General features: G+C 45.5%; 2 protein-coding genes, 1 long non-coding RNA gene and 1 other non-coding gene across 12 annotated transcripts in view; 2 read left to right on the top strand and 2 right to left on the bottom strand.

Moving 5' to 3' along the window:
• The window catches only part of LOC145515200 (uncharacterized), a 141,634-nt gene extending 141,274 nt beyond the window's left edge, over nt 1-360 (bottom strand). Inside the window, exon 1 of the long non-coding RNA XR_014060746.1 lies at nt 195-360. This is a non-coding gene — a long non-coding RNA (uncharacterized LOC145515200). The remainder of the gene's footprint in view (nt 1-194) is intronic.
• Nucleotides 93-26,576, top strand: LOC145515121 (uncharacterized). 9 transcript variants are annotated; one of them, XR_014060705.1, is made up of 10 exons: nt 93-138; nt 1,044-1,149; nt 7,527-7,592; nt 9,281-9,407; nt 11,988-13,421; nt 15,162-15,244; nt 15,563-15,676; nt 20,887-21,401; nt 26,245-26,380; nt 26,497-26,576. XR_014060705.1 is itself a non-coding variant. In XM_081514785.1 (5 exons), the coding sequence occupies exons 3-5, from the start codon at nt 7,545-7,547 to the stop codon at nt 13,385-13,387; spliced, it is 1,575 nt and encodes a 524-aa protein (XP_081370911.1). In that variant the 5' UTR covers nt 93-138; nt 1,044-1,149; nt 7,527-7,544; the 3' UTR covers nt 13,388-14,481. The 9 variants fall into 9 exon arrangements, 4 of the variants coding, with proteins under 4 accessions (XP_081370911.1, XP_081370912.1, XP_081370913.1 ...); XR_014060703.1 differs by lacking the exon at nt 1,044-1,149 and having other exon boundaries at nt 21,304-21,401; XR_014060702.1 differs by lacking the exon at nt 1,044-1,149.
• Nucleotides 15,563-27,555, top strand: part of LOC145515124 (uncharacterized) — a 33,276-nt gene continuing 21,283 nt past the window's right edge. Inside the window, exons 1-3 of the mRNA XM_081514790.1 lie at nt 15,563-15,676; nt 20,887-21,401; nt 26,245-26,380. The gene's annotated coding sequence lies outside the window, so the exon portion shown is untranslated. The remainder of the gene's footprint in view (nt 15,677-20,886; nt 21,402-26,244; nt 26,381-27,555) is intronic.
• On the bottom strand, nt 16,881-16,952 carry TRNAG-CCC (transfer RNA glycine (anticodon CCC)). Its single transcript has one exon. It is a non-coding gene; the product is annotated as a tRNA-Gly (tRNA).

Genomic DNA, 27,555 nt, shown 5'->3' with positions numbered 1-27,555 from the left:
TGCCTCTTTCCACGCCTCTACGTTCCCGCCCAGCCCAGGCCCCGCCCCCGTTGCCCCGCCTCTTCCCTTCGTTCCCCTGCGCAGGTTCCTGCAGACCCGGAAGCGGTTATCGCGGAGCGAAGGTCGCCCTACGGGAGCGTGAGTTTCATCTTTCTTGTTTAAACCTGCGCTTTGCGGTACGGCGTCCTCCGTACCTGGGTCTGAGGGTCAGGACGAATCTTAACGTTCGCGCACTCATCCTCCACCCGAAGTAAACACGGACGTCGCCTGGAGAGAGGGGGGAGGGGTGGGGTGCCGCTTCTGCGTCTTTTTGAAATCCGCGAGCTGCCGCCCTGGCGCCGCGCGCCCGCTCAGCCTCGCCCTCTCGGCCGCTGGAGGACAGCGCCAGCTGCCCCGGTGCAGGAGAGGGCGCGTCCTCTTTGTGACGCTGGGGCTCTGGAGAGTCCGCTGCTTTCCCGAGACACACTCACGTCCCTTCACTTCGCACACTCCTCAGCAGAGTCGTACCCATCCCCAGGCTTCCCCGTGTAAGTCACCGCCTCTCCTCACCTTGCGTTGGGGAAAGAGGCTAAAAAGAGCCTGTGTTGAGACACCCAGGATTTTCCAGTCCGAAATTCTACCCCACTGAATAATGTGTTCTATTAATGTGAAATTAATAGGTATCTAATTCCAGGGCTTCTCTAATGGCTCAGTGACACACACACACACACACACCCCACACACACACCCCCCCACACCACACCCCCCCCCACACACACACACCCCACACACACACCCCACCCCCCCCCCACACACACACACGCCTGCCAAACAGGAGACGTGGGTGGATCCCTGGGTCCCGAAGATCCTCTGGAGAAGGAAATGGCAACCCACTCCAGTGTTCTTGCCTGGGAAATCCCATGGACAGAGGAGCCTGGCGGCCTCCAGTCCAGGGGGTCGCAAAAGAGTCAGGGCTAAAAACAGTCTAATCCGATGTATCCACTGGGAGGGCGGGGGAGGGGAATGCGCCACGTAGAAGATGAGAATTGTGTTTTATTTGGCAGACAAAACTGAGGACTTAAGCCTGTAAGACAGCCTCCCACATCGCTCAAGAAGTGAGGGAGGAACCAGAGTATATAGGAGTTTGGGAACAACAAAAACAAAAAACAGGTAATTGGAACATCAAGAGATTAATTTAAGGAAACCAGACATCTCAAGTTAATAAGTTTAGTACTTTTCTGTGCATAGGAAAATGTTAGCTTTTGGGTACATTGAAGTCATTCCTTTGGTATGCACCTTATCATAGTATCTATGGCTTTTCTCCACCCTGAATTCCCTCCGAGTGCACAGTTGGGGTGGCTGCAGTGGCTGTTGCAACATCCTTTGTTTAGATAAGGCTGGCGACATTCTTCATCCACACATCCCATGCCTGGGACTGACCCTCTGAGGGACTGACCCACTGAGAGAAATAGGGAAATGAGGAAAAGACTGAAGGGGAACCATCCACAGATAGCACAGTGAAGGATAGATGAAGTTTAGTCACTCAGTCGTGTCCCACTCTTTGCACCCCCATGGACTGTAGCCTACCAGGCTCCTGTGGCCATGGGATTTTCTAGGCACCAATACTGGAGTGGGTTGCTATTTCCCTCTCCAGAGGATTTTCCTGACCCAGGGATTGAACCCAGGTCTCCCACATTGCAGGCAAATGCTTTACCCTCTGAGCCACCAGTGAAGTCCTAAGAAATGGTTATCGTCCTAAAAAAATAAAATAACGAGTTATTTTACCAGCAGAATGGGTTTATTAAGGAGTTGCAATTCACGACAGGCAAACAGTAGCAGAAAACCACAGACAAGACCAACAAGCCTCGATGAGGAATTGCTTTATAGAGAAAAACAGAAAGTTGGGAGTAGTTGTTCTGAACAAAAGTCCCTTGGAGGGAAGTGGAGAGTTTGGAATGGCAAGGTGTTTCCCATTGGCTGGGCTCCTGGGCGGGGAGGATAATTCCTGTTGGGGTTTGTAATTGTCTTCTTGGCATTTCTAATTCTTTTTTTTAACCCCCCCCCCCACAAGTGCTCAATATCTTTTTCTGTTTTGAAATATTTATTTGGCTGCATCGGGTGTTAGTTGAAGCACCAGGAATCTTCGCTGTGACTGGTGGGCTTCCTTGCTCCGAGGCATGTGGAATGTTAGTTCCCACACCAGGGGTCGAACCCTCGTCATCCTTTGCATTGCAAGGGGGATTCTTAACCACTGGACCACCAGGGAAAGTCCCTGTAATTGAATTCCAGTGCTGGTGCCTGAGGCCTTTCCCTGAAAACCTCCAGACTCCACACTTTCGAGATTTTCTGTGTTCTGTTTTACAGAGTGAAAGAATAAGCTGAGAAAGTAGCAGGGGGGAGCAAAGAAGATCCAGACTATTTAGAGTAAGGTTGGGGTGGGGGGATTCTCCAGAGAGATGAAGGGAAGCAAAACAGGGAGAGGAGGCCCCTGATCCGCAGGAGGAGCACTTTACCTAGAGTGGGGGAAGCGGGTAAGAGACTGGGCAGACAGAGCGACTGTGAGCTGGTGCAGAAGGAAGGGACCACGGGAGACAAGTGGGCCAGAAAGAGGAAAAAGCAGGGAGAAAGCAGAGCGAGCTGGGGAGGGGGGCAGACGGTGGGGACGAGGTGGGTGTAACAGGAAAAGAGGGAACACGGTGGAGAGCAAAGGTGGGGGAAGAAAGAGGCAGAAATCCGCGGAGATGTGACACAATCAGGGAGACGGGGGGGGGGGGGGGGGGGGAAGAACAACAGGATGGGAAACAGGCCCCCAGAGCGGAGCAGAACGAGGCTGAGAGGAGGGATCGGAGGGATCGTTTGGCGAAGGGGAAAACCAGCAGACTGGGGAGGAAAACACGGGAAAGCCAGTAGAAACGATGAGAGGGAGACTGGGAGCTGTGCAGAGCGATGGAGCCAGATAGGTGAGTGGTGAGTTGACTAGATAGGGATGATGAGGGGGTGAGGTATTTGGGTGTGGCTTTCTCGTGGCTCAGCTAGTAAAGAATCCACCCGCAAGGCAGGAGACCTGGGTTCAATCTCTGGGTTGGGAAGCTCCCCTGGAGAAGGGGAAGGCTACCCACTCCAGTATTCTGGCCTGGAGAATTCCATGGACTATAGTCCTTGGGGTCACAAAGAGTTAGACACGACTGAGCAACTTTCACTTCACTTCTCATAGAATGCATTCAAGATCTGGTTAAATTAGGCACATGAACATGACATTTGCAAAACTTTCTAAAGGGCTTGTACATTTTTGTAATTATTTGTATCAGAAGATAAGTTCCACTGGCAGTCCCTATTCAGCCAGGAGGCAGTGATCTGACTCAGCTGGTTATGGGTCACCCTCTTCCCTTTTCCTAGTGTGGGGTAGAAGGTCAGGGAGATCAGGAGGAGGGCATGCAATGACTGTCCCTACATGGTGCTGTTTGTTTGTGGCCGCACTGTCCCATTTGCAGGATCTCAGTTCCCTGCAAAAGTTCACTGCAGGGATCGAACCCACACACCCCGCAGTGAAAGCGCTGAGTCCTCACACTGAACTGCCAAGGAATTCCTTATATTGGGGTCCTGGATCAAGTGTAGAACCATTGGAAAGGCAGTCTAAGGTCTGCCTAGAACACCTGCAGATGGGTTAATGGGTAGTTACAGGGCTGCGTCTTGGGGTGCTACTAAATTAGCTCAAGTTCCCTGGGACACAGATGCAGAGATTGAGATTTGCAGGTGTGGGTTTAGTTGGGACACTCACAGTCACACTTGAGGAATGAAGGAAGTGGAATTAGGCCGAGCGAAAAGACATCCTGCAATGTTGGAACCAAGGCCTGCACTGGGCCCATTGTGAATTCATGAATTGCTGGGGTTTGTGGGATTTCGTCACAGGCAGGAGGTTCATCACGGAGTATCTGGGGAGTGTGTGGGGACCCCATGGGAGTTTGTAAGAGCATCTGATTCTAGAAGTGGATCAGTGGGGCCTTTCAGACAGCTCAACCGGCAGATGGTTTTCACTAGGGAGAACTTGCTGGGAGTGGGCCTGGAGGCAAAACGCCAGAAGAGAGCCATGACGTAGGGAAAGATCTCTGAAGAATCAAAGGGCAGGGACGCCACAGCAGAACACCTGCAGCAGAACGTCTCCTCCTGGGGACTCTTTTTTTTTTGGAACTATAATTGATTTACGTTGTTGTGTTAACGTCAAGTGTTGTTGCTGTCTGGTCTCTCAGTCGTGTCCAACTGTTTGCAACCTCATGGACTGCCTGCCAGGCTCCTCTGTCCATGGGATTTTTCAGGCAAGAATACTGGAGTGGGTTGCCATTTCCTCCTGCAAGCGACCTTCCCCACCCAGGGGTCGAACCCATGTATTCTACAGGTCTCCTTCATTGGCAGGGGGGTTCTTGACCTCTGAGCCACCAGGGATGTCCCAATTTCAAGTGTACAGGTCAGTGACTCAGATACATATATATATTCTTTTTTAGATTCTTTTCCCTTATAGGTTATTACGAAATATTGAGTAGCGTTTCCTGTATACAGTGGTTCCTTGTTGGTTGTGTTTTATGTATAGCAGTGTGAACATTGTAATCCCAAACTCCTAAATTATTCCTACCCCTTCCTTTCCCCTTTGGTAACTAAAAGTTTGTTTTCTGTGCGGGTCTATTTCGGTTTTGTAAATAAGCTCATCTGTGTCTGTCTGTCTTACGATAGCACTTATAAGCTGTATCATGCAGTGTTTCTCTCTGTGTCTGGCTCACTTCCCTTCCTGGGATCATCGCTAGGTGGGACTCTCGTTGGAAAGACACAGCCTGGCTGCCTCGCTGCCAGGGTCGTGGGGATTACTGTCTGCTGGTCCCATGCTCCCCACCCGCACTGATACTTTCTTTTTCAGAGTCACCGATGACCTCTTTGTTTAAAAAATTAATTTATTGAAGTATAGTTACAATGTTGTGTTAATGTCTGCTGTACAGCAAAATGATTCAACCTACTCAGGATACTGGAGTGGGTTGCATGCCATCCTCCAGGGGATCTTCCCCACCCAGGGATCGAACCTGTGGCATCTTCTGCATCGCAGGAGGGTTCTTAACCATCTGAAGCAGAGGCTTCCCGGAAGCTCAGATGGTAAAGAATCTGCCTGTGATGCAGAAGTCACGAGTTTGATGCCTGGGTCAGGAAGATCCCCTGGAGAAGGGAATGGCTATCCACTCCAGTATTCTTGCCTCGAGAATTACATGAGCAGAGGAGGAGCCTGGCAGGCTACAGCCCATGAGGTGGCAAAGAGTTGGACACAGCTGAGCGACTGACACTTTCACTTTCACATTTATACATTCTTTTCATATTCTTTTCCATTATGGTTTAACATAGGATGTTGAATATAGTTGCTCGTGCTTTCTCTTTGTGACTTATTTCACGTAGTATGATCATCTCTAGGTCCATCCTTGTTACTGCAAATGGTATTGTTTCGTTCTTTTTTATGCCTGAGTAATATTCCTAAGTACCCCATCTTCTTTATTCATTCCTCTGTCAATGGACATTTAGGCTGCTTCCATGTCTTGTAGATTTACCTGAATATATGCTCCAGGGTGGGATTGCTGGGTCATATGGTAGCTCTGTTTTTGGTTTTTTGAGGAACCTTCCTACTGTTTTCCATAGTGGCTTCACCGTTTGCCTTCCCAGCAGCACCTCGTTTCTAAGTCCAGTATTAACTTCCCGGGCACGTTTGCTTCTCCCGTCAGCCGTGTGCCACCGGCCGTCACTCCCTCTTCCTCGAGACCTTGGTTTGAGGCTGCCTCACTAACCTCTGCAAACCCACCTGCCTGTGTGTTTTATTTTCTTCTCCCCTCCCTGGTGGCTGCTTCGTTTCCTCTGATGAGGCGCTCCCTGAACTCCCTGGTCTCTGAATATGGGAGCACCCCAAGGCTTAGTCCGTGAACCTCTTCTCTGTCTACACCCACTGCCTTTCCTCATCATCTCATCAGACGGCTTTCAACCCCACCTACTTGTCTCCCAGTTTATCCTCTCCATCCAGACTTCTGCCTTAAACTGTCAGTCCTGCGTCCGGCTGTCTCCTCAACATCTCTGCTGGGACGACCAACAGGCATCTCAGCTTAACTTGCCCAGAACTGGTCTTGACCGCCTCCAGTCCTGTTCCCCCTGCCGCCCTCCTTAAGGTTGCTTAAGGGCAACCCTGTACTTTCCAGGGCTTAGGTGACTATCTCAGCATGCTTTGAAATACATACTCCATAATTTGTAAATGTTTTACTATATAAGGTAAAGGAAAGATGAGATGTTTACTTAAAGTGAAAGAAGAAACACATAGTTTTCAAAATTCTCTTAAGTGATGGGAGAAGAATGTTCTGTCCTTCCTCTTGGGCTTCCCCCCCCCTTGCCTCTCTGGCCTCCTCTCCTGTCTCCCCCTCCGCTTCCCCTGCTCCAGACGCACAGCCCTCTTTCCCCTTCCAGCCCCAAGTTTGCTACCGGCTCAGAGCCCTTAAGGGAATGTCCTCCACTAGAACTCTCTGGCCCAGCAGATGCAGATGGCTTCCTCCCCCAGGTCTTTGTTCTGAGGTCACCTTCTGAGTGCAGCCATCTCGGAGCTCCCCGCGCCCGTGCCAGCCTCGCCCTCACCCCCACCTCTGCTCTGACAGGCCTGGTGGGCGTGTGTTGTTCTGCTCCCTCCCCTTCCGTGGCTGGTTCCTGGTGACAGCGGTTCACCACGGGTCAGAGAGAGACAGAACGTGGGGCCGTGCTGCCTGTGCCTCTGAGTGGTGCGCAGCCCGGCCTTCATATTAGGTCTGTGAGGCATTTCGCATAGACAGGTTTTGTGCCCCTTTTCCCATCAGAGACTGTCCTCAGACAGTTGCGTGGGGCCTAGCCGCAGGAATGTTGGCCTGCGTGCATGCTAAGGCACCTCAGTCGTGTCTGACTCTTTGAGACCCCATGCAGTGTAACCCACCAGACTCCTCTGTCCATGGGGTTTTCCAGGCAAGAATACTGGAGTGGGTTGCCATTTCCTTCTCCAGGAGATCTTCCCGACCCAGGGGTCAAACCCGCGTCTCTTAAGTCTCCTGCATTGACAGGCAGGTTCTTTACCACTCGTGCCACCTGGGAAGCCAGGAATGTGCACAGGCCACAGACGATTCCGATCTGGATCCTGCATTGAGCACCAGGTCTCTTAGCCTCCACTTCTGAGACTGAGATCGGGCCCTGGGGGAGGGGAGGGTGCTCTGCTCTGAGTGGGGCTGGACCAGGGCCTGCTCTGTGACCTGAAGGGGATCATGGGATCAGCGGAGGTGCCCCTGCTGCTGTGTGCACGAGGCCTCACCAGGAGGGGAGTGAGATCCGAGGGGCAGTGTGGGAAAGTCCCATGTTGGACTCTGTGCAGGAGTTGAGTGTCCTGAGTCCCTCGTGAGACAGTGGCCACAGGGGACTGTCTGTTCCCCATGGTGGGGGCTTCCCTGTGTGTGTGGTTGGGGCACAGGAAGGGGCTGTGTTGGCTCTGAGCATTAAACAGCATGTTTTCCACTTTCTAGACTGACTTCCAAAGTCTCATGATGCCCGAGGAAAAAACCCAGAAGAGGAGGAAGAGGAAAGAACGGGTAATGGCTCTTTCTCAGCTAAAGTCGTATTCTCAGTTGATTCACCGCCGGTCCTTCCCTTCTCTGGACTCACTAATCGTGTCTGACTCGGGAGTGTCCTGTCTGACTCGGGAGTGTCCTGTCTGACTCCTGTACACGCACACTCACCCCAGGCCTTCCCTCAGGGTCTGCCGTCTCCACTTAGATCCTCATGACTCAGTGATGAAGAAACTTGAAAAAGCCCCATTGTGGTCATAGAGAGACAATTCCTTTTATTTCAGCAAATTTAAGTGTGTATACATGTGTGCATGAGTGCACAGGTGTGCAAGCCTGTGGTTTTTATAAAATACATATCATTATGTCTATATATAAGTTATATGGTATTAAGTTGTTATGAAATTCTATCTTATATATTTTTCATTATCTTAAAATTTTTCCACACACTGACATTCATGAGTTAAATAAGAGTAATTAATGTACTTCTGCATGTGTGCATGATGACATTTTATGCAATTCTAGCGTGTTAGCCTTGAACTTGTTTCAAGTTTTCTTAAGAAGCCCTCTGTCAATGTACCTTTGGTGATTTCATATGACTTAAGTTTTTTACATTTAATTCTTGAGCCTAAACACCTGGATTTATATACTTGCTCTACCATCTTTAGCTGTTTGACCTGAGGCAGATTTCTTAGAATGTCTGTGACACAATTGTCACTGCCTTCAGATGTATGGGACTAGAGCTTTTTATTTTAAAAAATTTGTTTTTAATTATTTTATATTGGAGTATAGTTGAATAGCAGTGTTATGTTAGCTTCAGGTATACAGCAAAGTGATTCAGTTATACATACACATGTGTCTATTCTTTTCCCATTTCGCTTATTTCAGAGTATTCGTCAGAGTTGCTTGTGCTATGCAGTAGGTCCTTGTTTATCTATTGAATACACAGTAGTGTGTATATAAAGCCCCAGTTCCACCCCCAACCCCTGCCCACGCCGCGTTTTCCCTTTGGTGACCGTAAGCTCGTTTTCTGTGTCTGTGAGTCTGTTTCTATTTCGTTTTTCATTTATGTATTTATTTACTTGCTTATCTATTTGTTTTGATATTTTAATTTTATTGGAGGATAGTTGACATACAATGTTGTGTTAGTTTCAGGTGTGCAGAAAATTGAGTCAGTTATACATACACAAATACCCATCGTTTTTAAATTCTTTTCAGATCTTTTTAAATTTGCTGTTATGTTATTATACGAGTTACTACATGCAGAGCATTTAGAGGAATGCGTAGCACCTGAGGAGTGTTCAAATCCCTGTTGCTGTCGTCACAGTTTCTTTAAAGTCACTATAGACAACTGTCATCTCCGAAGGTCTCACTGCTGCTCTAATTCCTCTTAGCATTGAATATTATCTGGTGTGTGCGACATACTGTCTCACACTTCTATACAGACAATCCTGTGTCGATTGTGTGTGTGTGTTTCGTGTATTGCCCACAAAAATGGGAAATACATACTGATTTAGAGGCTGTTATAACCTCTTGTGGAAGAGTATAATAAACCAAAATCAGAGACACATAACTTGCTCAAAAGTGCCTTCAGTGAATCTGTAACCACACTCACTTTAGTCAAAATCAGTCCTTACACCTCTCTCCTTTTCTCATTTTGTGTGAAAATAAGACTCTCCTGGTGGGCCCGTTGGTGAAATGTGTTTTCGTTTCAGGGACGGTTGACATTCAAAGATGTGGCCATCGAATTCACTCCCGAGGAGTGGGAATGCCTGGGCCCTGCTCAGAGGGCCTTGTACAGAGAAGTGATGGTGGAGACCCTCAGGAACCTGCTCTCTGTGGGTGAGGATCACTTCCCTCCAGAAGTTGGGGTCTGCCCTTGGGTGGCTCTGCATTTTCCCTCCTGTGCCTTTTGGGGGCGCCTGCATTGCCTGACTGAGCTCAGAGCCCTGTTGACTCGGACATGAAAAGCTTCCTAATGCAGCAGGACTTTGAACTTGCCCTCTCTTCATATGATCTTACCATTTCATGGTCGAGGGTGATTCCAGAGCTCAAATATGCATCAAATCTTACAACAAATAGAAAATATCCAGTTCCCTCTTTTCTACCCCTGAGCTGTTGATTCAGAAATTCTTGGAAGAGAGCTAGGTGTCTGCCCTGTGCACTCAAAATCAGGCAGCCAGTTGATGAATTTTTGGATTGTGGCGGGGGAAGCTGTGTTGTGTGGCATGCAGGAACTTAGTTCCCCAGCCAGGAATCGAACCCAGGCCCCCGGCATTGGGAGCTCAGAATCAACCACTGGACCAGCAGGGAAGTCCCATGTAGTGGTTTTTTAGCTTTATGGGTATAGTTGTCAAATTAAGTTATGGTGTATTTAAACTGCACGACACAGTGACTTGCTATCCATGTACATTGTGAATGGGTTTCCATGAAGTTACTTAACACGGAAATTACCTCACATGTTACTTTCATTTTTTGTTTTGGTGAGAACACGTAAGTTCTGCTTTCTCAGCACGTTTCAGTTTTACAGTATTAATATCATCCACTGTCGTCGCCGTGCTATATGTGAAATCCTCAGAGCTTGTTCATCTTGTGATGGAAATTGTGAGCCCTCTTATCAACCCCTCCCCATTTCTGTCACCCCCAGGCCCTGGCAGCAGTTATTCTAGTCTGTGTTTCTTGGCCTGGTTTCTTCCCTCTTCATCACACTCCCTATCTTTTAAATCTCTTCCTTTTGGCCCCATGTCCTACAGTTAAGAAAGGACAGTATCATACCACTTGCTAAGTCAGTTTCTCTTTTCTTCCCAGGTCAGTGTTTTATGTACCCAAGTACATTTATCTTCCCACAAATTGGCAGGTACAAACACTGCCCACATGCCCTTTACTCCCTACCCTCCAGTCTTCTTTTTTTTTTTTAATTCTCTCTATTAATTTAAGTGTACTTGATTTACAACGTTGTGTTAATTTCTGCTGTTCAGCAGAGTGATTCAGTTATACGGCTATATACATTCTTTTTCACGTTCTTTTCCGTTATGGTTTATCACTGTTTACTAATCTTCACTATGACCTACAGATAATGATTTTTCAGGATGTATTTCACCACTTGTTAGTGTGGCAGAATAGCCATTCTAAGTGAATATGGTTTTATAAGTGGCATTCAGAGAATTATTTTATTTCTATAACATTTTATTAAATTCTTCTTCATTTCCACAGGGCAGATATGGTTTTCCAATTCTAAAGTGCCATTTACTTATATTACTCACTAATTAAATTTGTTGTGGCTTATTTACCATTAGAGTACTATGCGTTAGCATTTATTACTACACATTAAATATATAGTAAACATATATAATATGGGCTTCCCTGGTGGCTCAGATGGTAAAGAGTCTGCTTGCAATGCAGGAGACCTGAGTTCAGTCCCTGAGTGGGGAAGATCCCCTGGAGAAGGGAATGGTTACCCACTCCGGTGTTCTTGCCTGGAGAGGAGTAAGATTGTTACTGTGTAATATTGTTCTTTCTTCAAATATGAAGCAGCCGTGTTTTCTGTGAAATAATATGTGGGTTTAGGTCATGATGCAAAAATACCCCTGTCAGGACTAATGTAAGTTTGCACGCTGAGATTTTCAGCCATTGGTTGTTTAAAATAGGCTTCCTTAAAATTAATTTGAATTACATGTAATCACCCTTTTTTTTTTTTTTCACTTTTTTAAATTGTGGTTGAAGTCACAGAACATAAACCATACTGTCTTAACGTGCAGTTCAAGCTTCCCAGGTGGCACTAGTGGTCAAGAACCAGGCTGCCAATGCAGGAGAAGTAAGAGAGCTTTGATCCCTGGGTTGGGAAGATCCCCTGGAGGAGGGCATGGCAACACGCACAGTATTCTTGCATGGAGAATCCCATAGACAGAGGAGCCTGGTGGGTTATAGTCCATAGGGTCACAAGGAGTTAGACACGACTGAAGTGACTTAGCGTGCATGCACACAGCTGTGCAGTTCAGTGGCAGCAAGTACATTCACATCATTGTGTAACTCTCACCATCATCCATCTCCTGAATTTTTCACTTTCCTAAAGTGAAACTGTCCCCATTAGACATTAAGTCCCCATTTCCCTTCCCCATACCTCCTGCCCGCCCCCCCCACCAAGCCCTGTCCCTGGCATCTTACCAGGGACCCTGTAACTTTGACTGTTTTACTCATATAAGTAGAATCAAACAATATTTGTGTACACCTCTTGTATATACCCTTTCTTTATCAAGGGACCTTATTCCTGGTGTGTTCCCAAAAAGGAAAGACCATGGTTGCACCATTTCTTATCTGTGCAAAGCATGTAGTCCTTTCAGTATAATACTATGTTCTTCCATATAAAATATTTCTTTCCCAACTATAATTAACAGAAGATATGCGATTCTCTTTGTCTTGCAGATAGCTCTCCTAAACGTGTGTTGAAGGGATCAGCACCAAAACAGAGCGGTCACACAGGAGGGATCCTGCAGACAGTGTTGTCGGAAAGACACAAAAGCCATGACACCAAGGACCATGGCTGCCAGAAAATCCAGAAAAATGTGTACCCGCGGGAAAGTGACAAAAGTCATCAGAAGGGAGTGCCTGCCACTCATCCAAAAAATCTGATTTGTCGAAGAGACGAAGGAAAGAAGCCAATTGAAAGCAGGCTGGCACTAAGCTTTCCGTCATACCTGACTGGACTGCCCATCTTCCCAGCTGAAGGGCAGTTTTATGTGTATCATCAGGTTGAGAAGGCTGACAACACAGGAGCCTCCTTGACAGTACTTCCAAGAATTGTTCCTACTGTCCAAATCAACATTTCTAATGGATACGGGATCAGTTTCTGGCATTCTCCATTACTCATACAAGACCAGAAAGCACACGTTCAGGAAAACCCTTACAAACGTGACGAGTATGACAAAGCAGTTCATGACGGCTCCCAGCGCCCCAACCATCAGGTGATCCGTGGAGGGGTGAGGCCTCACACGTGTAACGTGTGTGGCAAAGCCTTTCATCAGGGCTCACATCTCACTCGACATCAAAGAATCCACACGAGAGGGAAACATCACAAGTGTGAAGAGTGTGGCAAGGGCTTCAGTTATAGTTCGCACCTTGTACGCCACCGCAGAATCCACACCGGAGAGAGGCCTTACCAGTGCAGCGAGTGCGACAAAGCCTTCAGCGTGCTTTCAAGTCTTATCTATCACCAGGTTGTCCATACGAGAGAGAAACCCTACAAATGTAATGAATGCGACAAGGTCTTCAGTCAGAGCTCAAGCCTTACCAATCACCGCAGAATCCATACCGGAGAGAAACCCTACAGATGTGATCAATGTGGCAAAGCCTTCAACCAGAGCTCGCATCTCACCAGACACCAGGTCATGCACACTGGAGAGAAGCCTTACAAGTGTGACGAGTGTGGCAAGGTCTTCACGCAGAACTCCAGCCTTGTGAGTCACCGGAGAATTCACACTGGGGAGAAACCCTACCAGTGTAACGAGTGTGGCAAAGCATTTGGTGTGTATTCGAGTCTGACTTATCATCAGGTAACCCACACTAGAGAGAAACCTTACAAATGTAATGAATGTGGCAAGGTCTTCAGTCAGAGTTCAAGCCTTCCCAGTCATCGCAGAATCCATACTGGAGAGAAACCCTACAAATGTGATCAGTGTGGCAAATCCTTTATTCACTGCTCAAACTTCAATAGACATAAGAAAATCCATACTGGAGAGAAACCTTACAAATGTGACGAGTGTGGCAAGGTCTTCACTCAAAACTCAAGCCTCGTGAGTCATCGGAGAATTCACGCTAGGGAGTAACCTGACCAATGTAATGAGTGACACAGTGCTTATTGTAAGTTCTAGCATAAATTGACACCAGAGAGTCCATACGAAAGAGAAATTCTATCAATGTAACATATAGGACAGAGGACTTATACAGATTCATAGCTCACTAGACATCCAGAATCATACACCTTTGATGAAGCCACAAGAATGTAATGTGTGTATAAAAATCAAAACTAAAGAACATCATGACATTGCTGCTGGAGAGCAGCCTTACAAGTGGAATGAATATGGGAAGGTTTCTTATTAAGCATTCATGTCTTTGATGTCCTGAGAGTATTTAAACTAGGGAGAAACCAGACAGACTTACTGAGTATGGAAAGGCCTTTCAGCAACAGCATCCCCTCAGAATTCACCAAAGAATTCATTAATGGAAAGAAACCTTACAAACATAATGAATATTTTAAATTTCTTCATGACTTTTCGTAACAGTCTGCCTCAGAGCATTCACGTGAGGAATGACTTAAGTCTCAAATTTAATCTGAAGTATTGCAGACTGCAGAATAATTAAAATATGTTCAAACTTAGATAGGTCCTGAGGATATTACCCTATGGTTTCTTTTCTGAATCTCTTACAGTGTAAAATACGACGGTTTTACATTTCATGTTTAAATCTATGACCAATTTTAAACTAATATTTGTACAAGTGTGAAGTTTTGGTGGAGGTTCTTTCATTTTTTTTCGCTAGTATGGGAAATCAGTTGCTAGGGTATCATTTTTCAAATTCTTTGTCCATCTGGTTTCCTTGGTACCTTATCAGACTCAGTTGGAAGCACTTGTGTGGGGGCTGTTCCGGGTTTTCTGTTTCGTTTCTTTGACCCGTATGTCTTACTCCACAGACATCACAGTCTTGATTACTTTTTACCATGTTAGAAATCTTGAATGAGAGTGACTCTAAACAATTGATTCTTCTTTAGGTGTTTTTGCTATTCTAGTTCTTTCCATGTAAGTGTTAGAAAAATCCTGTTTGTTTCTACAAAATATCTTGATAGAAAATGTCTATCAGTTTGCAACCATTTGACATCGTTTCTGTGTTATGCCTTCCAATAAATGGCTGTTGTATGTCTTTATTTGTCTGTTCTTTGGTTTCTTTCACCAGTATTATATAAATATCAGCATCAAAATCCTGTCAACGCTTTGTTTACCACATTTCTACTTTTACTTTTTGAATAATTGGACATGTTATTTTTAATTTGTCTCCCTGTGTTAATTGCTACTATATAGAAATACAGTAGATTTTTGAATGTTGATCTTGTATCCTCAGAATTTACTAATCTCACTTATTCTAGAGATTTTTATAGATTCTTTGGACTTGTGTATCTGTAATCATTTCAGTAGTTTCCTAGAACAAGGCTTGCCGACAAAAATTCAGTTATCAAGAAGAAAAGGGAATCTATGTGAGCCAGACTGCAGATTATAATCCAGGAAGTAGGTTCTCAAAAAGCTCTGACAACTGTTCCAGCTGTTAAAGAGTTCAAGGTACAGTCACAAACATGTTTGAGACAAAGGATTGTACATCAAAATGACATATTTTTAAAAATTGTTTCAACATTTTATTTTTGACTGCACTGGACTTTCATTGCTGCACAAAGGCTTTTCTCTAGTGGCAGGCTTCTCATTGTGGTGGCCTCTCTTGTTGTGGAGCACAGGCTCTAGGGCACACGGGCCCCAGTGGTTGTGGCTTAGTTACCCTGTGGTATGTGGGATCTTCCCGGACCAGGGTTTGAACCCGTGTCCTTTGCATTGGCAGGTGGATTCTTAATCTCTGGACCACCAGGGAAGCTCAGACCTACTGATATTTTACATGAAGTTCACCAAGGATACATGGTCCAGGTAAGTACATGCAAAGTGAACAGCAGGTCACTAGGACCTCCTGTAGAATTGGGAAAAGACACCATTCTTTTAAGAAGTTACATTGCTAGCTCCAAAAGAAAGGGAAAAGATGAGACCTTTTCTGTTGGTTGGGCAGGCACGGCCATCCCTGAGGAACTGGTTCATGTGTAACACAGGTACACACTGCACATTAGGGAGGGAAGGAGGAGACCCAAACAGAATTTAATGTTTAAATTTTTTCTTGTCTTAAAATACACATTTTATCAGGCTGTAAGAAATTACCACAAACCAAGTGGATTAAAACAAATTGTCTTCCAGTTCAGGTCAGAAGTCTAAAATGAGTATCTTAACACAACCGGGAGAAATTTGTTTCCTTGCTGTTTCCAAGTTCTGGGGACTGCTTACATGCTTCGCCACTTCAAAGTAAACCAGGTACCATTTTTTTTTTTTTTAATTGCTTTTTGCCTCACTGTGTGGCATCTGGGATCTTAGTTCCCCAACCATGGATTGAACCCGTGCTCTGCAGAGGAAGTGAGGAGTCTCAACCACTGAACCTCCAGGAAATCCATATATATATATATATATATATATATACACACATACATATTATATGTACATATTTATTGCATATATATGTTACACAAGGTTGAATATATTGTTCATTGTTGAAACTCCTTTAAATTTTTTGAATCTTCAAATCTAGCGATCACAAATAAGGGTATATTATAATCTTTGTGTATGATTGAGGAATTGTGCATTTCTCCCACTTTTTTATTCTTCTGCTTTGTTCCCTTGGATCTTTGCCTACAGAAAAATCCACATAAATGAAAAGGCCATACACCCCCACCCTGTTTGTGTATGTCATTTGCTCATGTCTGACTCTTTGTAGCCCCATGGACTGTAGCTCGCCAGGTTCCTCTGTACATGGGATTCTACAGGCAAGAATACTGGAGAGGGTTGGGATTCCCTTCTTCAGGGGATCTTCCGGACCCAGGGATCGAACCCTGGTCTCATGCTTTGCAGGCAGATCTCTTTACAATCTGAGCCCCCACCCTGCTCCTCTGCTATTCTAGAAATAGTAAAGATTCCACCATAGATATATTTCCTCAGTAGAAGACAGGAACAATGCCGGGTTGTTTGGAGGTTCACATGAAATGGTAGCCGTTAAGCATTTGGAACACTGCCTGGCTCAAAGTAGGAGCTCAGTGATCACAGTTGTTTAGTAACTAAGCAGTGTCTGACTCTTTTTGCAACCCCGTGGATTGTACCCCACCAGGCTCCTCTGTCCATGGGATTTCCCAGGCAAGAATACTGGAGCGGGCTGCCATTTCCTTCTCCGGGGGATCTTCCCAACCCAGGGATTGAACCCTCAACTCCTGCATTGGTGGGTGCGTTCTTTACCACTGAGCCACCAGGGAAGCCCAGTAGAGGACGTGGGAATTCAACCTGACTCCTGTCTCCCCTCAAACTTACTGAGATGCCATTTAACAAAATATTTCAGTCTCGAAATATCCCAACATCCAATTGATGTTTTTATTCTTTTTAATATTTATTTGGCTGCACCACCTCTTAATTGTGGCACACAGTGTCTTCAGTCTTTGTTGTGGGATTTTTAGTTGTGGCATGTGGGATCTAGCTCCCTGAGCAGGGGTTGAACCTGGGCCCCTGCGTTGGGAGCACAGAGTCTTACCCACTGGACCACCAGGGAAGTCTCTCCAGTGGGTATTTTTGCTTGTTAATTTCCATCTTAAAAATATTCTACAATGAGATACCACCTCATATCTATTCGGATGACTATTATCTAAAAAACAAAAACCAGAAAATATTAATTACAAGTGTTAGCAAGGATGTAGTAAAACTAAACCTTAACCACTGCTGGTTGGAATGTGAAATGGTACAACTAATATGGAAATCTCATGGCAGTTCCTCAAAAAATTAAACACAAAATTAACATATGATCCAAAAATTCTGTTACTGGATATATACCCCAAAGAACTAAAAGAAGACTCTGAAAGAAATTTGTACAAGCATGTTCATAGCAACCTTATTTACTGTAGCCAAGAGGTGGACACAACCAAGTGTCCATTGGCACACAAAGGAAACCCAGTGTGGTCAACAGTAAAATATTGTCTACGTGTGCTCAGTCATGTCCGACTCTTTGCAACCCAATGGATTGTGGCCCTTCAGGCTCCTCTGTCTGTTGGATTTCCCAGGCAAAAATACTGGAGTGGGTTACCGTTTCCTTCTCCAGGGGATCTTCCTGACCCAGGGAAAAACCTGCCCTTCAGTGCAGCGTCTGACACCTTATTCCGCCATCCAGATCCATTCTAGGTGTGTGAATCAAAACTGAAGGCTTTTTCTTTCCATAAACTCTTCTCACATTTCACTGCCTCTTGAACTGTAGGGAAATTTCTATTAGATTGAAATATACATACTCAGAGAAACTTTATATTATGTTCAAATAATCACAGGCCACACTTCTTACAACAGATTCCTTGTCTCTGAAGTATTACATTGAAACAGCTCATGAAAATGAAATTAATGACATTTTAATTAGTAAATAACTGGTTCAATGTCTTCAATATATTTTATTTTTTGTGTATGTTACTTAGACTCATTTTTTTTTTTTTGCTTAATTTTGTATATTGGAGTATAGTTGATTTACAATGTGTTAGTTTCAGGTGTACAGCAAAGTAACTCAGTTATATATATACATATGTCCATTCTTCTTCAGATTCTTTTCCCATAGAGCTTATTACAGAACATTGAGTTCCCTATGCTATACAGTAGATCCTTATTGATTATCTATTTCATATATAGTAGTGTGTATATCAGAGAAGGCATTGGCAACCCACTCCAGTACTCTTGCCTGGAAAATCCCATGGACGGAGGAGCTTGGTAGGCTGCAGTCCATGGTGTTGCGAAGAGTCGGACACGACTAAGCGACTTCACTTTCACTTTTCACTTTCATGCATTGGAGAAGGAAATGGCAACCCACTCCAGTGTTCTTGCCTGGAGAATCCCAGGGACGGCAGAGCCTGGTGGGCTGCCGTCTATGGGGTCTCACACAGTCGGACACGACTAAAGTGACTTAGCAGCAGCAGCAGTGTGTATATGTTAATCCCAAACTGTTAATTTATCCTTTCTGCCACATTTCCCCTTGGTAACCGTAAGTTTTTTTGACGTCTGTGAGTCTCTTTCTGTTCTGTAAATAAGTTCATTTGTATCATTTTTTAAAGAATCTACATATAATTGATATATGATATTTGCCTTTCTCTGACTTAACTTCACTTTGTATGATAATCTCTAGGTCCCTCCATATTGCTGTAATGGCATTATTTTGTTCTTTTTCATGACTGAGTAGTATTCCATTGTACCACATCTTCTTTATCCATTCCTCTGTTGGACATTTAGGTTGCCCTGTATCCTGGCTATTATAAATCGTGCTGCTGTGAACATGGGGACACGTGTATCTTTTCAGATTACAGTTTTCTCCAGATACATGCCCAGGAGTGGAATTGCTAGATCATATGGCAGTTCTATTTTTAGTTTTTTTAAGGAACCTCCATACTGTTCTCCATAGTGGTTGTACCAACCAATAGATTTTAACTTCTGAAGACAGTCTGCTGCTCACCACTCTGTGATGTGACAGCTCATTGTGGGGCTGGACACAGCAAAAACTGAAGGAATAAAGGATTTTACACTGTGAATACAAGTGGAAAATTTAGAGCTTTCTGACCCGATTAGGGACTGGGTTATTCCTTCTGCAGCAGGCAGAGCAGAGCCTGGATACACAGGTGTCTGGATTCATGAGAAGAAAGGGGCTAACAGTGGGGAAACACAAATGCGTTAGTGAGGAGATGTTAAGCAGCCACCAACTGGGATGATTGACAACCAACATATAAGTCACAAAAATGGTGCAGAGCATGTAGAAAGATAGAAAGGTGCTCACCAGGGCAAGGATTCTTTGGGCAGCTCTGGTCTCAGGAGAGGATCCAGCTGAACTGTTGGTCCTAGGAATGTGGCGGACTTGCCAGTGGTGTCTATACAGGGTGAAAACCATGTATCCGCTGGCCAAGGTCATGAGTCCAAAAGACAAAGTGCTAGGAGGGCTTAAGAAAGCTGCCAGTAGTGTGGACGTTATTGTATCAAGACGAGTAATAGAGCAGTACCCCACATCTTTTCGCTTTGTGGTGTTCGTGCTGCTCCATTTCCCAGACACATACGTGAACACAAATGTATTTACAAGCAAGTGCAAAATCCATCATAGGTAAAGAGTGAAGCCGGCGTACTTGGGGGCTTTTCCTTTAAGACTTGTCCATGTGGAGTTCCTGGGGCTGATCATGATGGCCTGTAAGACACTTAAGAGACAGGTGGTGCTGAAAGACACCCCCACAGCCACTTTGTGAACATAGAAAACGAGTTTGCATCCAGGGTCACCAAGGAAATGTCTCAACCCAAAGGCTGCGGCCGTCTGGGGAAGGCCTCTAGACAGGAGGGCCAAGATGTTGGCGAAGATCAGGTGCCTGAGAGTGATATCAAGGGAGAATTTTTTTTAACCTGTGTCCCTTGAGGTGAATGGTGACATTCTGATAAAGAAACAAGAAATTCCCTAAGATTCCAACTACAGTCTGTGATAAGGAGATGACCCCTACTGCAAGATCCCTGGAGGTCACTCCGCCACCTTCCAGATCCCAGGGTTCATGTTCAGAGTAAGATGGCATTGCAGGAATATGTGAGCTTTGTGTTACTTGGTGACGTGGCAATTGAAATTCACTATTCTTCATTCGGGCTTCCCAGGTGGCTCAGTAGTAAAGAATTCACCTGCCAAGCAGGAGACCCAGCTTCGATCCCTGAGTCAGGAAGATACCCTGGAATAGGAAATGGCAACCCACTCCAATATTCTTGCCTGGGAAATCCCGTGGACAGAGGAGTCTCATGGCCTACAGCCCATGGGTTCACAGAGAGTTAGACAGGATTTAGCAACTAAACAACAGTTCTTCATTCAGCAATAGTCATTCATAGTTTCCATTAACAACTGGTTGCGTAAGTGGTATTGATTTGTAAGTAACAACATCGACTCTTCACCTCTGAGATGTTGTTATTATTTTTCAGAGGAGGAGCCCCTAAGTACAGATTGTAAGAACCATCCAAACTCACAGCCCCCTAGGTGACCGAGTGAGAAATGGAACCTTTTTTTTTTAGCTGCAGACAAGCCTCTTCACCACAATCCTACATGAAGAAACGTTGTCAGTTTTACTCTTTACTAAGGTTATCAGCTTTATATGATGATGGTAACAGAGATGCATTTGTCCTTATTCCAAGAACAAGCATAAAATGAGAGTAACCACCAAATCTTTGCACTGTAATATGATGGGCTAAACTCTAGGCTTTGAAACAGATACGAGACAAAACACTGTAAAAGACTAAATTATTATTGATTACATAGGGCATAATTGATTGATAATGAAAGGATTAAATGAAACTATGAGGAACAATGTAATAATTATTGAAATAGACTCATATACAAGTATTTCAAATAACATGCAGAGGCATGGAAACAACTGCAGTGAATAAATTTAAATTGTAGATTTGGTATGAATTTAGGATTGACATTAAAACAGTTCTTTTTTTTCCCCCAGGCCCTGTGGCATGTTCTATCTTAGTTCCCTGACCAGAGCTAGAACCTGTGCCCCCTTCTTTGAAAGCACAGAGTCGTAACCACTGGACAACCAGGGAAGTCCCCAAAAACATTTATTTTTAACAGAGAAGTATCAGGAGAACACATCTGAAGCTTCAATCTGTCGAGATCATTTTGCTCTGAAACCTACAAACAATGTTAATGTTTTTTCTGAAATAGTCTTTGCCTAATTTCTTTTTTGGGGGGTGGAGGGGCGGGTTAAGTGTGATCTCTCATTGGTTTTCCAATTTTCTGCACAAAAATCCACAAGAAAGACTGCTAAGGTGGATAATAATGAGTCTTTGCTGATGCCTTCCACTTGCTCTAAGAGCAAAGGGAAAAAATTCCACACGAGACTGAGTTTATCTTTCTGACACAGGCAAGACGCTAAAGTGGGTCTTGAGAAAACCCAGAGGGGAAGACTCTGGGGCTGCCTCCTTGGAACCAGGAGAGGAGCCTGAAGGCATGAGGACTGAGGTATGTGAGTCTCAAACCAACTAGGATACCAAGGAACTGAACTGGGACTCTCCCTTCCCCTGGAAATGTGACTCTGAAGTAGGCTCCCTCATCCTTAGCACTCCTGGAAAGTGGGGGGCAGTAGGGCCCGTTCACCCATTAACCAAGAGACTATGCGCCCTACCCGCCAGTAAGGTGCTTTGAAATCCCCTGCAAATCTCCGCCCAGAAAACAAAAGAGTCTGAGAGGGGAGAGGAGAGGCTAGGAGGGGAGGGGAGCTTGTGCCCTGGGAAGAGAGGACTGGAGCGGAGGAGAGGGCAGAGAAGGGGAGGGGGAGGGATGGGGCGTCTGCCTGCCTGGCCAGCCTCAGGAAGAACAAAGCAGAAAAAGGGGTGTGCACCACGCCTACCAGTGGCTGTTGGCTGCAGGGCGCCCTAAGCCCGGCATCTCCCAGGCAGCCCTCGACTGTCAGCCTTTGCCTAATTTCAAGAGAGATAACAGTTTCACCATAATCAGAGCACAGGGAGTTTCTGTTTGGGTTTTTTTTTAAACCCACATGGAGATAAAATTACTGCATCCATTTGAAACAGATAATGTGCTCAGCTTAAGAGGGAAAAAAGAAGATATTTATGTTGTAGTGTTAAAGAAGAATTAACCAATAAGACAACTTTACCAGCCAAACTGAGAGTTTTGAAAACTGTTCTGGGCGGAGGTCAGTTTACATGTGGTTTGTGGGAAGGGGCTGTGAAATCCCCAATCAAGCACGCCTCTTGGAGGGTTGCTGCTGATCACTAGGAGCAGACATCCCAGGGGATGGTTTCAGTGCTTTTCTAAGTATAGGAAGATGCAAGGACCCAGGTTGATGAAAACATTTCTCCTGAAAATATCTCCCTCTCTGAAGGCCAGTTCTGCCAGTTTCCCCAGAACAGAGAGTGCCTCATCCTCTCAGGGCAGCTGTAGGTCAGTGACCATGGTGACTAATGACGCGGTTCTTGTAGAACTGGCTGGTGGGCCACATTCTCTATTTTTACAGTCCTTTCTCTTTCGGTGTTAATTTCAAGGCCTGGGAGGCATTTGTGACCAGTTTGTCCCCCGGTGCTAGGAGCTGGGAATGCTCATTCCTGGGTCCGCCGAGGATCTCGCTGGTGGGCTACTCAATGTGCCAGCACTAGTCTAGACCCTGCAACAGTAGCCAGAGGCTTCTGGACCTTCTGTCTCGCCAGTCTGTTACAAACCAAGAAATGATGCCTCTTGGTTATTTCTTCCCCTATCTGGAGTTACACAACTACAGACATTGATCTTAAAAGACTAGGTATTTGGACAATGGTTTCAAGTCATCTAATCATCAATTTTCTCAGAGGCTAAGTAAGACATACATCTGGTATGTAGGAAACTAGCGTCTTGTGAACTAGGACACAGGCCGTGTAGCTAGTAACATTTATAAGGAAGGTGATATTTAAACTAAACTCCCCTTAAGTGAGTCCCATTATCTCCCCAGTTGTCTGACCAGTCTGTTCTGCACTGGTTGTTATCTTTAAGGGAAATGATATAACATTATTGCGCATAAGTTTTCACCACAGATGCCTGCACGCACAAGGTGAATGGCGAGTCACCGTGACCCCTCACAGGACTGAGAAAGGAACCTTCTGTTCCAGGGCGGTGGTCCTCAACCTTTTTGGCAGCAGGGACTGGTTTCGTGGAAGACAATGGTTTCCACAGACCTGGGGGAGAAGGTAGGGGGTGCAGATGGTTTCAGAATGATTCAAGTGCATTATTTACTGTGCACTTTATTTCTGTTATTATTATTACATCAGCTCCACATCAGATCATCAGGCATTAGATCCCAGAGGTTGGGGACCCTTGTTCTAAAAAGTTACATGGGGACTTTCCTGGTGGTCCAGTGGGTAAGACTCTGTAGTCTTAATGCAGGGGGTCCAGGTTCGATCCCTAGTCAGGGAACTAGATCCCACATGCCACAAGTTAAGACCTAGCTCAGGCTAAATAAATATAAAAAATATATATTTAAAAATATACTAGAGTAAAACAGCACTCATCCTCCTCGGGGTGGATTACATTAAAAGGCATCAGGAATTGATATATAGAGTCAGGAACTATCCATCTCTCTCCATGAGTTCAGCACATACTCCAGGAATTATTCCTGCATCCCAAGGACTCTGTACACTGGACCGCTTTCTACCTGGGAAAATCCTGTTTCTGAAATGAGCACCTCTCCAGATTCTTTCTACACTCCTGCCCTTATGGGTGGGAGAGGGCTCAGAATAAAACAGAAGATACTCACCAGAGTCCTTTAGCTGCCAGGATGGGTGGGCTCAGTGCCAGGGTCCCCACAGCCAGTACATGTGAGAGGGAGACAGCCAGGCACTGAAATAAAACCTTGTGATGCTGTGACCTCACCTCCCTGCAGAACCACAATTATTATTTCATCTGTAGCAGCAATGGCAGTACACGCTAGGGGAGCTGAGAATGTTTTTAAGCAATTCATCCCAGTTCTTGAGTACCAAAAACAACAACATGTCTAGTGAGTATCTCCCAAAAGGCTGTCGGGGTGTGTAAGAAGAGTCTTTTTCATGTCTGTGTCTCTGTCTCTGGAGCATTGAAGATCCTACAGAGAAAGATCAGGAAACCCTGAGGGCTGAGCCATGAGGGACTTCCAGCAAAGCGCATCTCTCACTGCATCCTCTGCTGTCCTGAGAAGTTCAGTTCTATTAAAGACTCTAGTTCTTTCCTCTCACTCAGACCCCTTTCAAGCTTCCAGACCCCTTCTAAGTTATGGCAAGAGAAATGGGATGACACAAAAGAGACTAAGAAGGACAGCTGTTTTGCCAAAAGTTTTACTTTCATTTTCTTTTTTTATTTTAAATTTATTTTTATTTGGAGGATAATTGCTTTACAATATTGTGTTGGTTTCTGCCATATATCAACATGAATCAGCCGTAAGTATACATGTGTCCCCTTCTCTTGAACCTTCCACCACATCCCACCCCTCTAGCTTGTCACAGAGGACCAGATTTGAGCTCCCTGCGTCACACAGCAAGTTTCCACTGGCTATCTAATTTTACACATGATAATGTATATGTTTCAATACTACTGTCTCAATTTGTTTTAGGTTCAAAAGATTTGTTAACAGCAACAACAAAACCACTCATTACACACAAAGTTTCAATTGTTAATAGATTATTCAACTTAATTAATTTCAATATACAGTCATTAGATGGAGAAGGCAATGGCACCCCACTCCAGTACTCTTGCCTGGAGAATCCCATGGACGGAGGAGCCTAGTAGGCTGCAGTCCATGGGGTTGCACAGAGTCGGACACGACTGAAGCGACTTAGCAGCAGCAGCAGCAGTCATTAGAAGAAAAGAAGTTAGAAACAAGAGAAGTAACAGCATATATATCTCCAAATTGGGCCAAACCTACATTCAGACTTGAACAGTGCTGGGAAGTTATGAATGACAGCAATCTGGAGTCCCAGTTGGGAAAGGGGTCCCAGGCAGTGTGTCCACCCCACAGATGAGACTTCAAATTTCAGTTTGAGGGCTCCTGCTTATAATCCCAGGCCACAAAATGGGATCATCAGTCTGTGCAAAAATGCAGCTCTATGGAGGCTGGGTAGGAAGCTGGCTAGGCCCCCAGAGGCTCAAGAATTCCAAGACCTTATCTAAAGTGCCAACGGATTTGTGCTTGAAGGCAGGTATGGAATCCAGGCAGTATCTGAGCAGGTCAGGAGCAGGTCAGAATCCTGCTCTCCTGCGACTGAACCCTGAACAAGACTTCCTTCATTTTAATTTCCTTAACAGCATTTTAGGCACCAAGTTAACTTGAGGTTTTCTGAAGCTGTGTGAGGAGCACATAGAGAATAACAGCATAATTATAAATCATTTATGTACTATATCCTCAAAGAGGTGGAGGATATAATTCCCTCCCTCTTAAGTGTTGCCTGCATTAATTACTTTTTAAACAGTATAGTCTGACTAAATATAAAATAGATGAGCAAGGTCCTGCTGTATAGCACAGGGAGCTATATTCAATATCTTGTGTTAAAACATAATGGAAAGAATACAAAAAAATGCACATGTATGTGTAACTGAATCACTATAGCAAAGATTAACACTGTAAATCAACTATACTTAAATTTAAAAAACTAAATGCAGCTCTGCATTTTTTTCTCTACTACATTTGTGGACAGAATTTCTTGGTTCAGAGGTTTGTTTTCATTGTTATTTTTTAATTTTCTTTTTTCATGTTTTTAACTATTGAAATATAGTTGATTTACAGTGTTCTGTTAGGTTCAGGTGTACAGCACAGTGATTCAGTTTTACATAAATATATTCACACCCTTGGGCTTCCCGTGTGGCTCAGCTGGTAAAGGATCCACCTGCAATGCGGGAGACCTGGGTTTGATCCCTGGGTTGGGAAGATCCCCTGGAGAAGGGAAAGGCTACCCACTCCAGTGTTCTTGCCTGGAGAATTCCATGGACTGCATAGTCCATGGGGTGCAAACAGCTGGACACAACTGAGCGACTTTCACTATTCACACCCTAATCTTGTCAACAACTCTACCCGTTTTGAAACTCTGAAGAAGAAAGAAGACGCAAGACTATTACTGTTGATCCTTATCACATATCCCCCGCCTGACTATATAAACTCTCCCTGCTCCCTGCTCACCAGGCACAGTTCTTGAGGTGCTAGGCCACTGTATCCCCACTTTGCCTGGCAAAGTTATAAAGCTACTCTTTCTTTCTCCTCCGTAACTCTGTTTGCACGTTTCAGTTTGGCCTTAGTGCACCAAGAGCCAAGATTTTGGCATCAATGTAACCTCTGGGTTCTTGTTCAATTTAACAGCAACACAGACCTCTGACTTGACTTGGTGATTTAGAGCAACATTCCTTCAACACGTACCGATGTCTCTAGGGTGTGACAAGACCATACACAACACAGCCACAAAGGGACACGCAGGACCCTTCAGCATCATTCAAAGGTATATATGCCAAGGTTCTCGGGCCTTTGTTATTGTCTTATTATTAGTTAATATTCCTAACGTTCCATTTTCAACTATAGCATGTGTATTTATCATTTTTGACTTTTGCTTGTTAGAGTTTATGGTGACAGAGTTGAAGCTTACTTCAGACCCTCTGATTGTGGAAAATAGCAAAGATTAAAGACTTCAAGTTCCAGGAAACGGCTTGCTGTCAAGACCCACTCTTCCCCATTATCACTGATTTAAGACTCCCACTAGGTCCCTTGTTTACCTGGGGAAAAGCCAGACACAGACCGTCCAAAATTCCCTTCTTCGGCCTATCGATTACCCGACGCTGGCCCCGCCCACCGTGCCCTGAGGCCCCGCCTCCCCACCCGTGGTCCCCACGCAGGCCCCGCCCACCGCGCCCGCGGTCCCCACTCTGGCCCGATTCTCTCCACGACCCGCCCCCTAACGGCCTCGCCCCGCCTAGGCCCCGCCCCCCAGGCCGCTCAGTCTTTTCACTCCTCGTGCGCGCAGTTTCTCACACACCCGGAAGCTGAGCGCCGAGAGAGAAGGTGTCGCTGCGCAGCGTGAGTTTCTGTCTTTTAGTCAGATCTGAGCCTCGCAGTTTCCTTTCTTCTGTACCCGGGGTCTCAGGGTCGCTGCAGACCGTGAGTCCCCGCGCCCGCCCCACCACCCCCAGCAAATTCAGACGTCTCCGTAGGTACTTACCTTTCGGTTTCAAGTCGCTCTGGAGCCGGTTCTTGCCTTCGGTCCACTTAGACGCTGCCTTTCGCACCCCTTTCCAGCTTAAAACCCTTCGCTGACCTCACTGACCCCTCTGCCGCTCCTGCACCGCATAAAATCCCCTCCCCTGATGTGGATTTACTCGCACCACCGCCCCCAGCCTCGCCCTCTCGGCCCCTGAGGTCAGCTCCGGCCACCACTCTCCCGGAGAGGCCGCGTCCTCTCCCCGTCCTGAGACCCCCGCCTCCGTCCCAGCCCCGCTGTCCTCGCGTCTCCTCAGGCCGGTCCTTCTGCCCCGCAGGCGTTCCCCTCAGAGTGACCTCTCTTCTAAACCCGTGTTGGCAGAGGTGACCTGGGTCAGCCATGTGACACCCGTGATCTTCTGTTCCAAATTCCACCCCCTGGAAAACAGGCTCTTGCGGGAGGGGGGCTTCTTATTCGGTCGC

This window comes from Giraffa tippelskirchi, chromosome 7 (genome assembly GCF_054371585.1).
Source record: "Giraffa tippelskirchi isolate mGirTip1 chromosome 7, T2T-mGirTip1v1.2.pri, whole genome shotgun sequence".
In the NCBI taxonomy this organism is placed as follows: domain Eukaryota; kingdom Metazoa; phylum Chordata; class Mammalia; order Artiodactyla; family Giraffidae; genus Giraffa; species Giraffa tippelskirchi.
This window is presented reverse-complemented; position numbering and strand designations above follow the sequence as displayed.

Bases quoted from the DNA above. Each gene is read 5' to 3' on its own strand.
- LOC145515121 (XM_081514784.1), top strand. From the start codon at position 7,545: ATGATGCCCGAGGAAAAAACCCAGAAGAGGAGGAAGAGGAAAGAACGG. The intron at 7,593-9,280 runs GTAATGGCTCTT...TTTTCGTTTCAG, and splicing joins GGAGGAAGAGGAAAGAACGG to GGACGGTTGACATTCAAAGA. The intron at 9,408-11,987 runs GTGAGGATCACT...TTTGTCTTGCAG, and splicing joins CAGGAACCTGCTCTCTGTGG to ATAGCTCTCCTAAACGTGTG.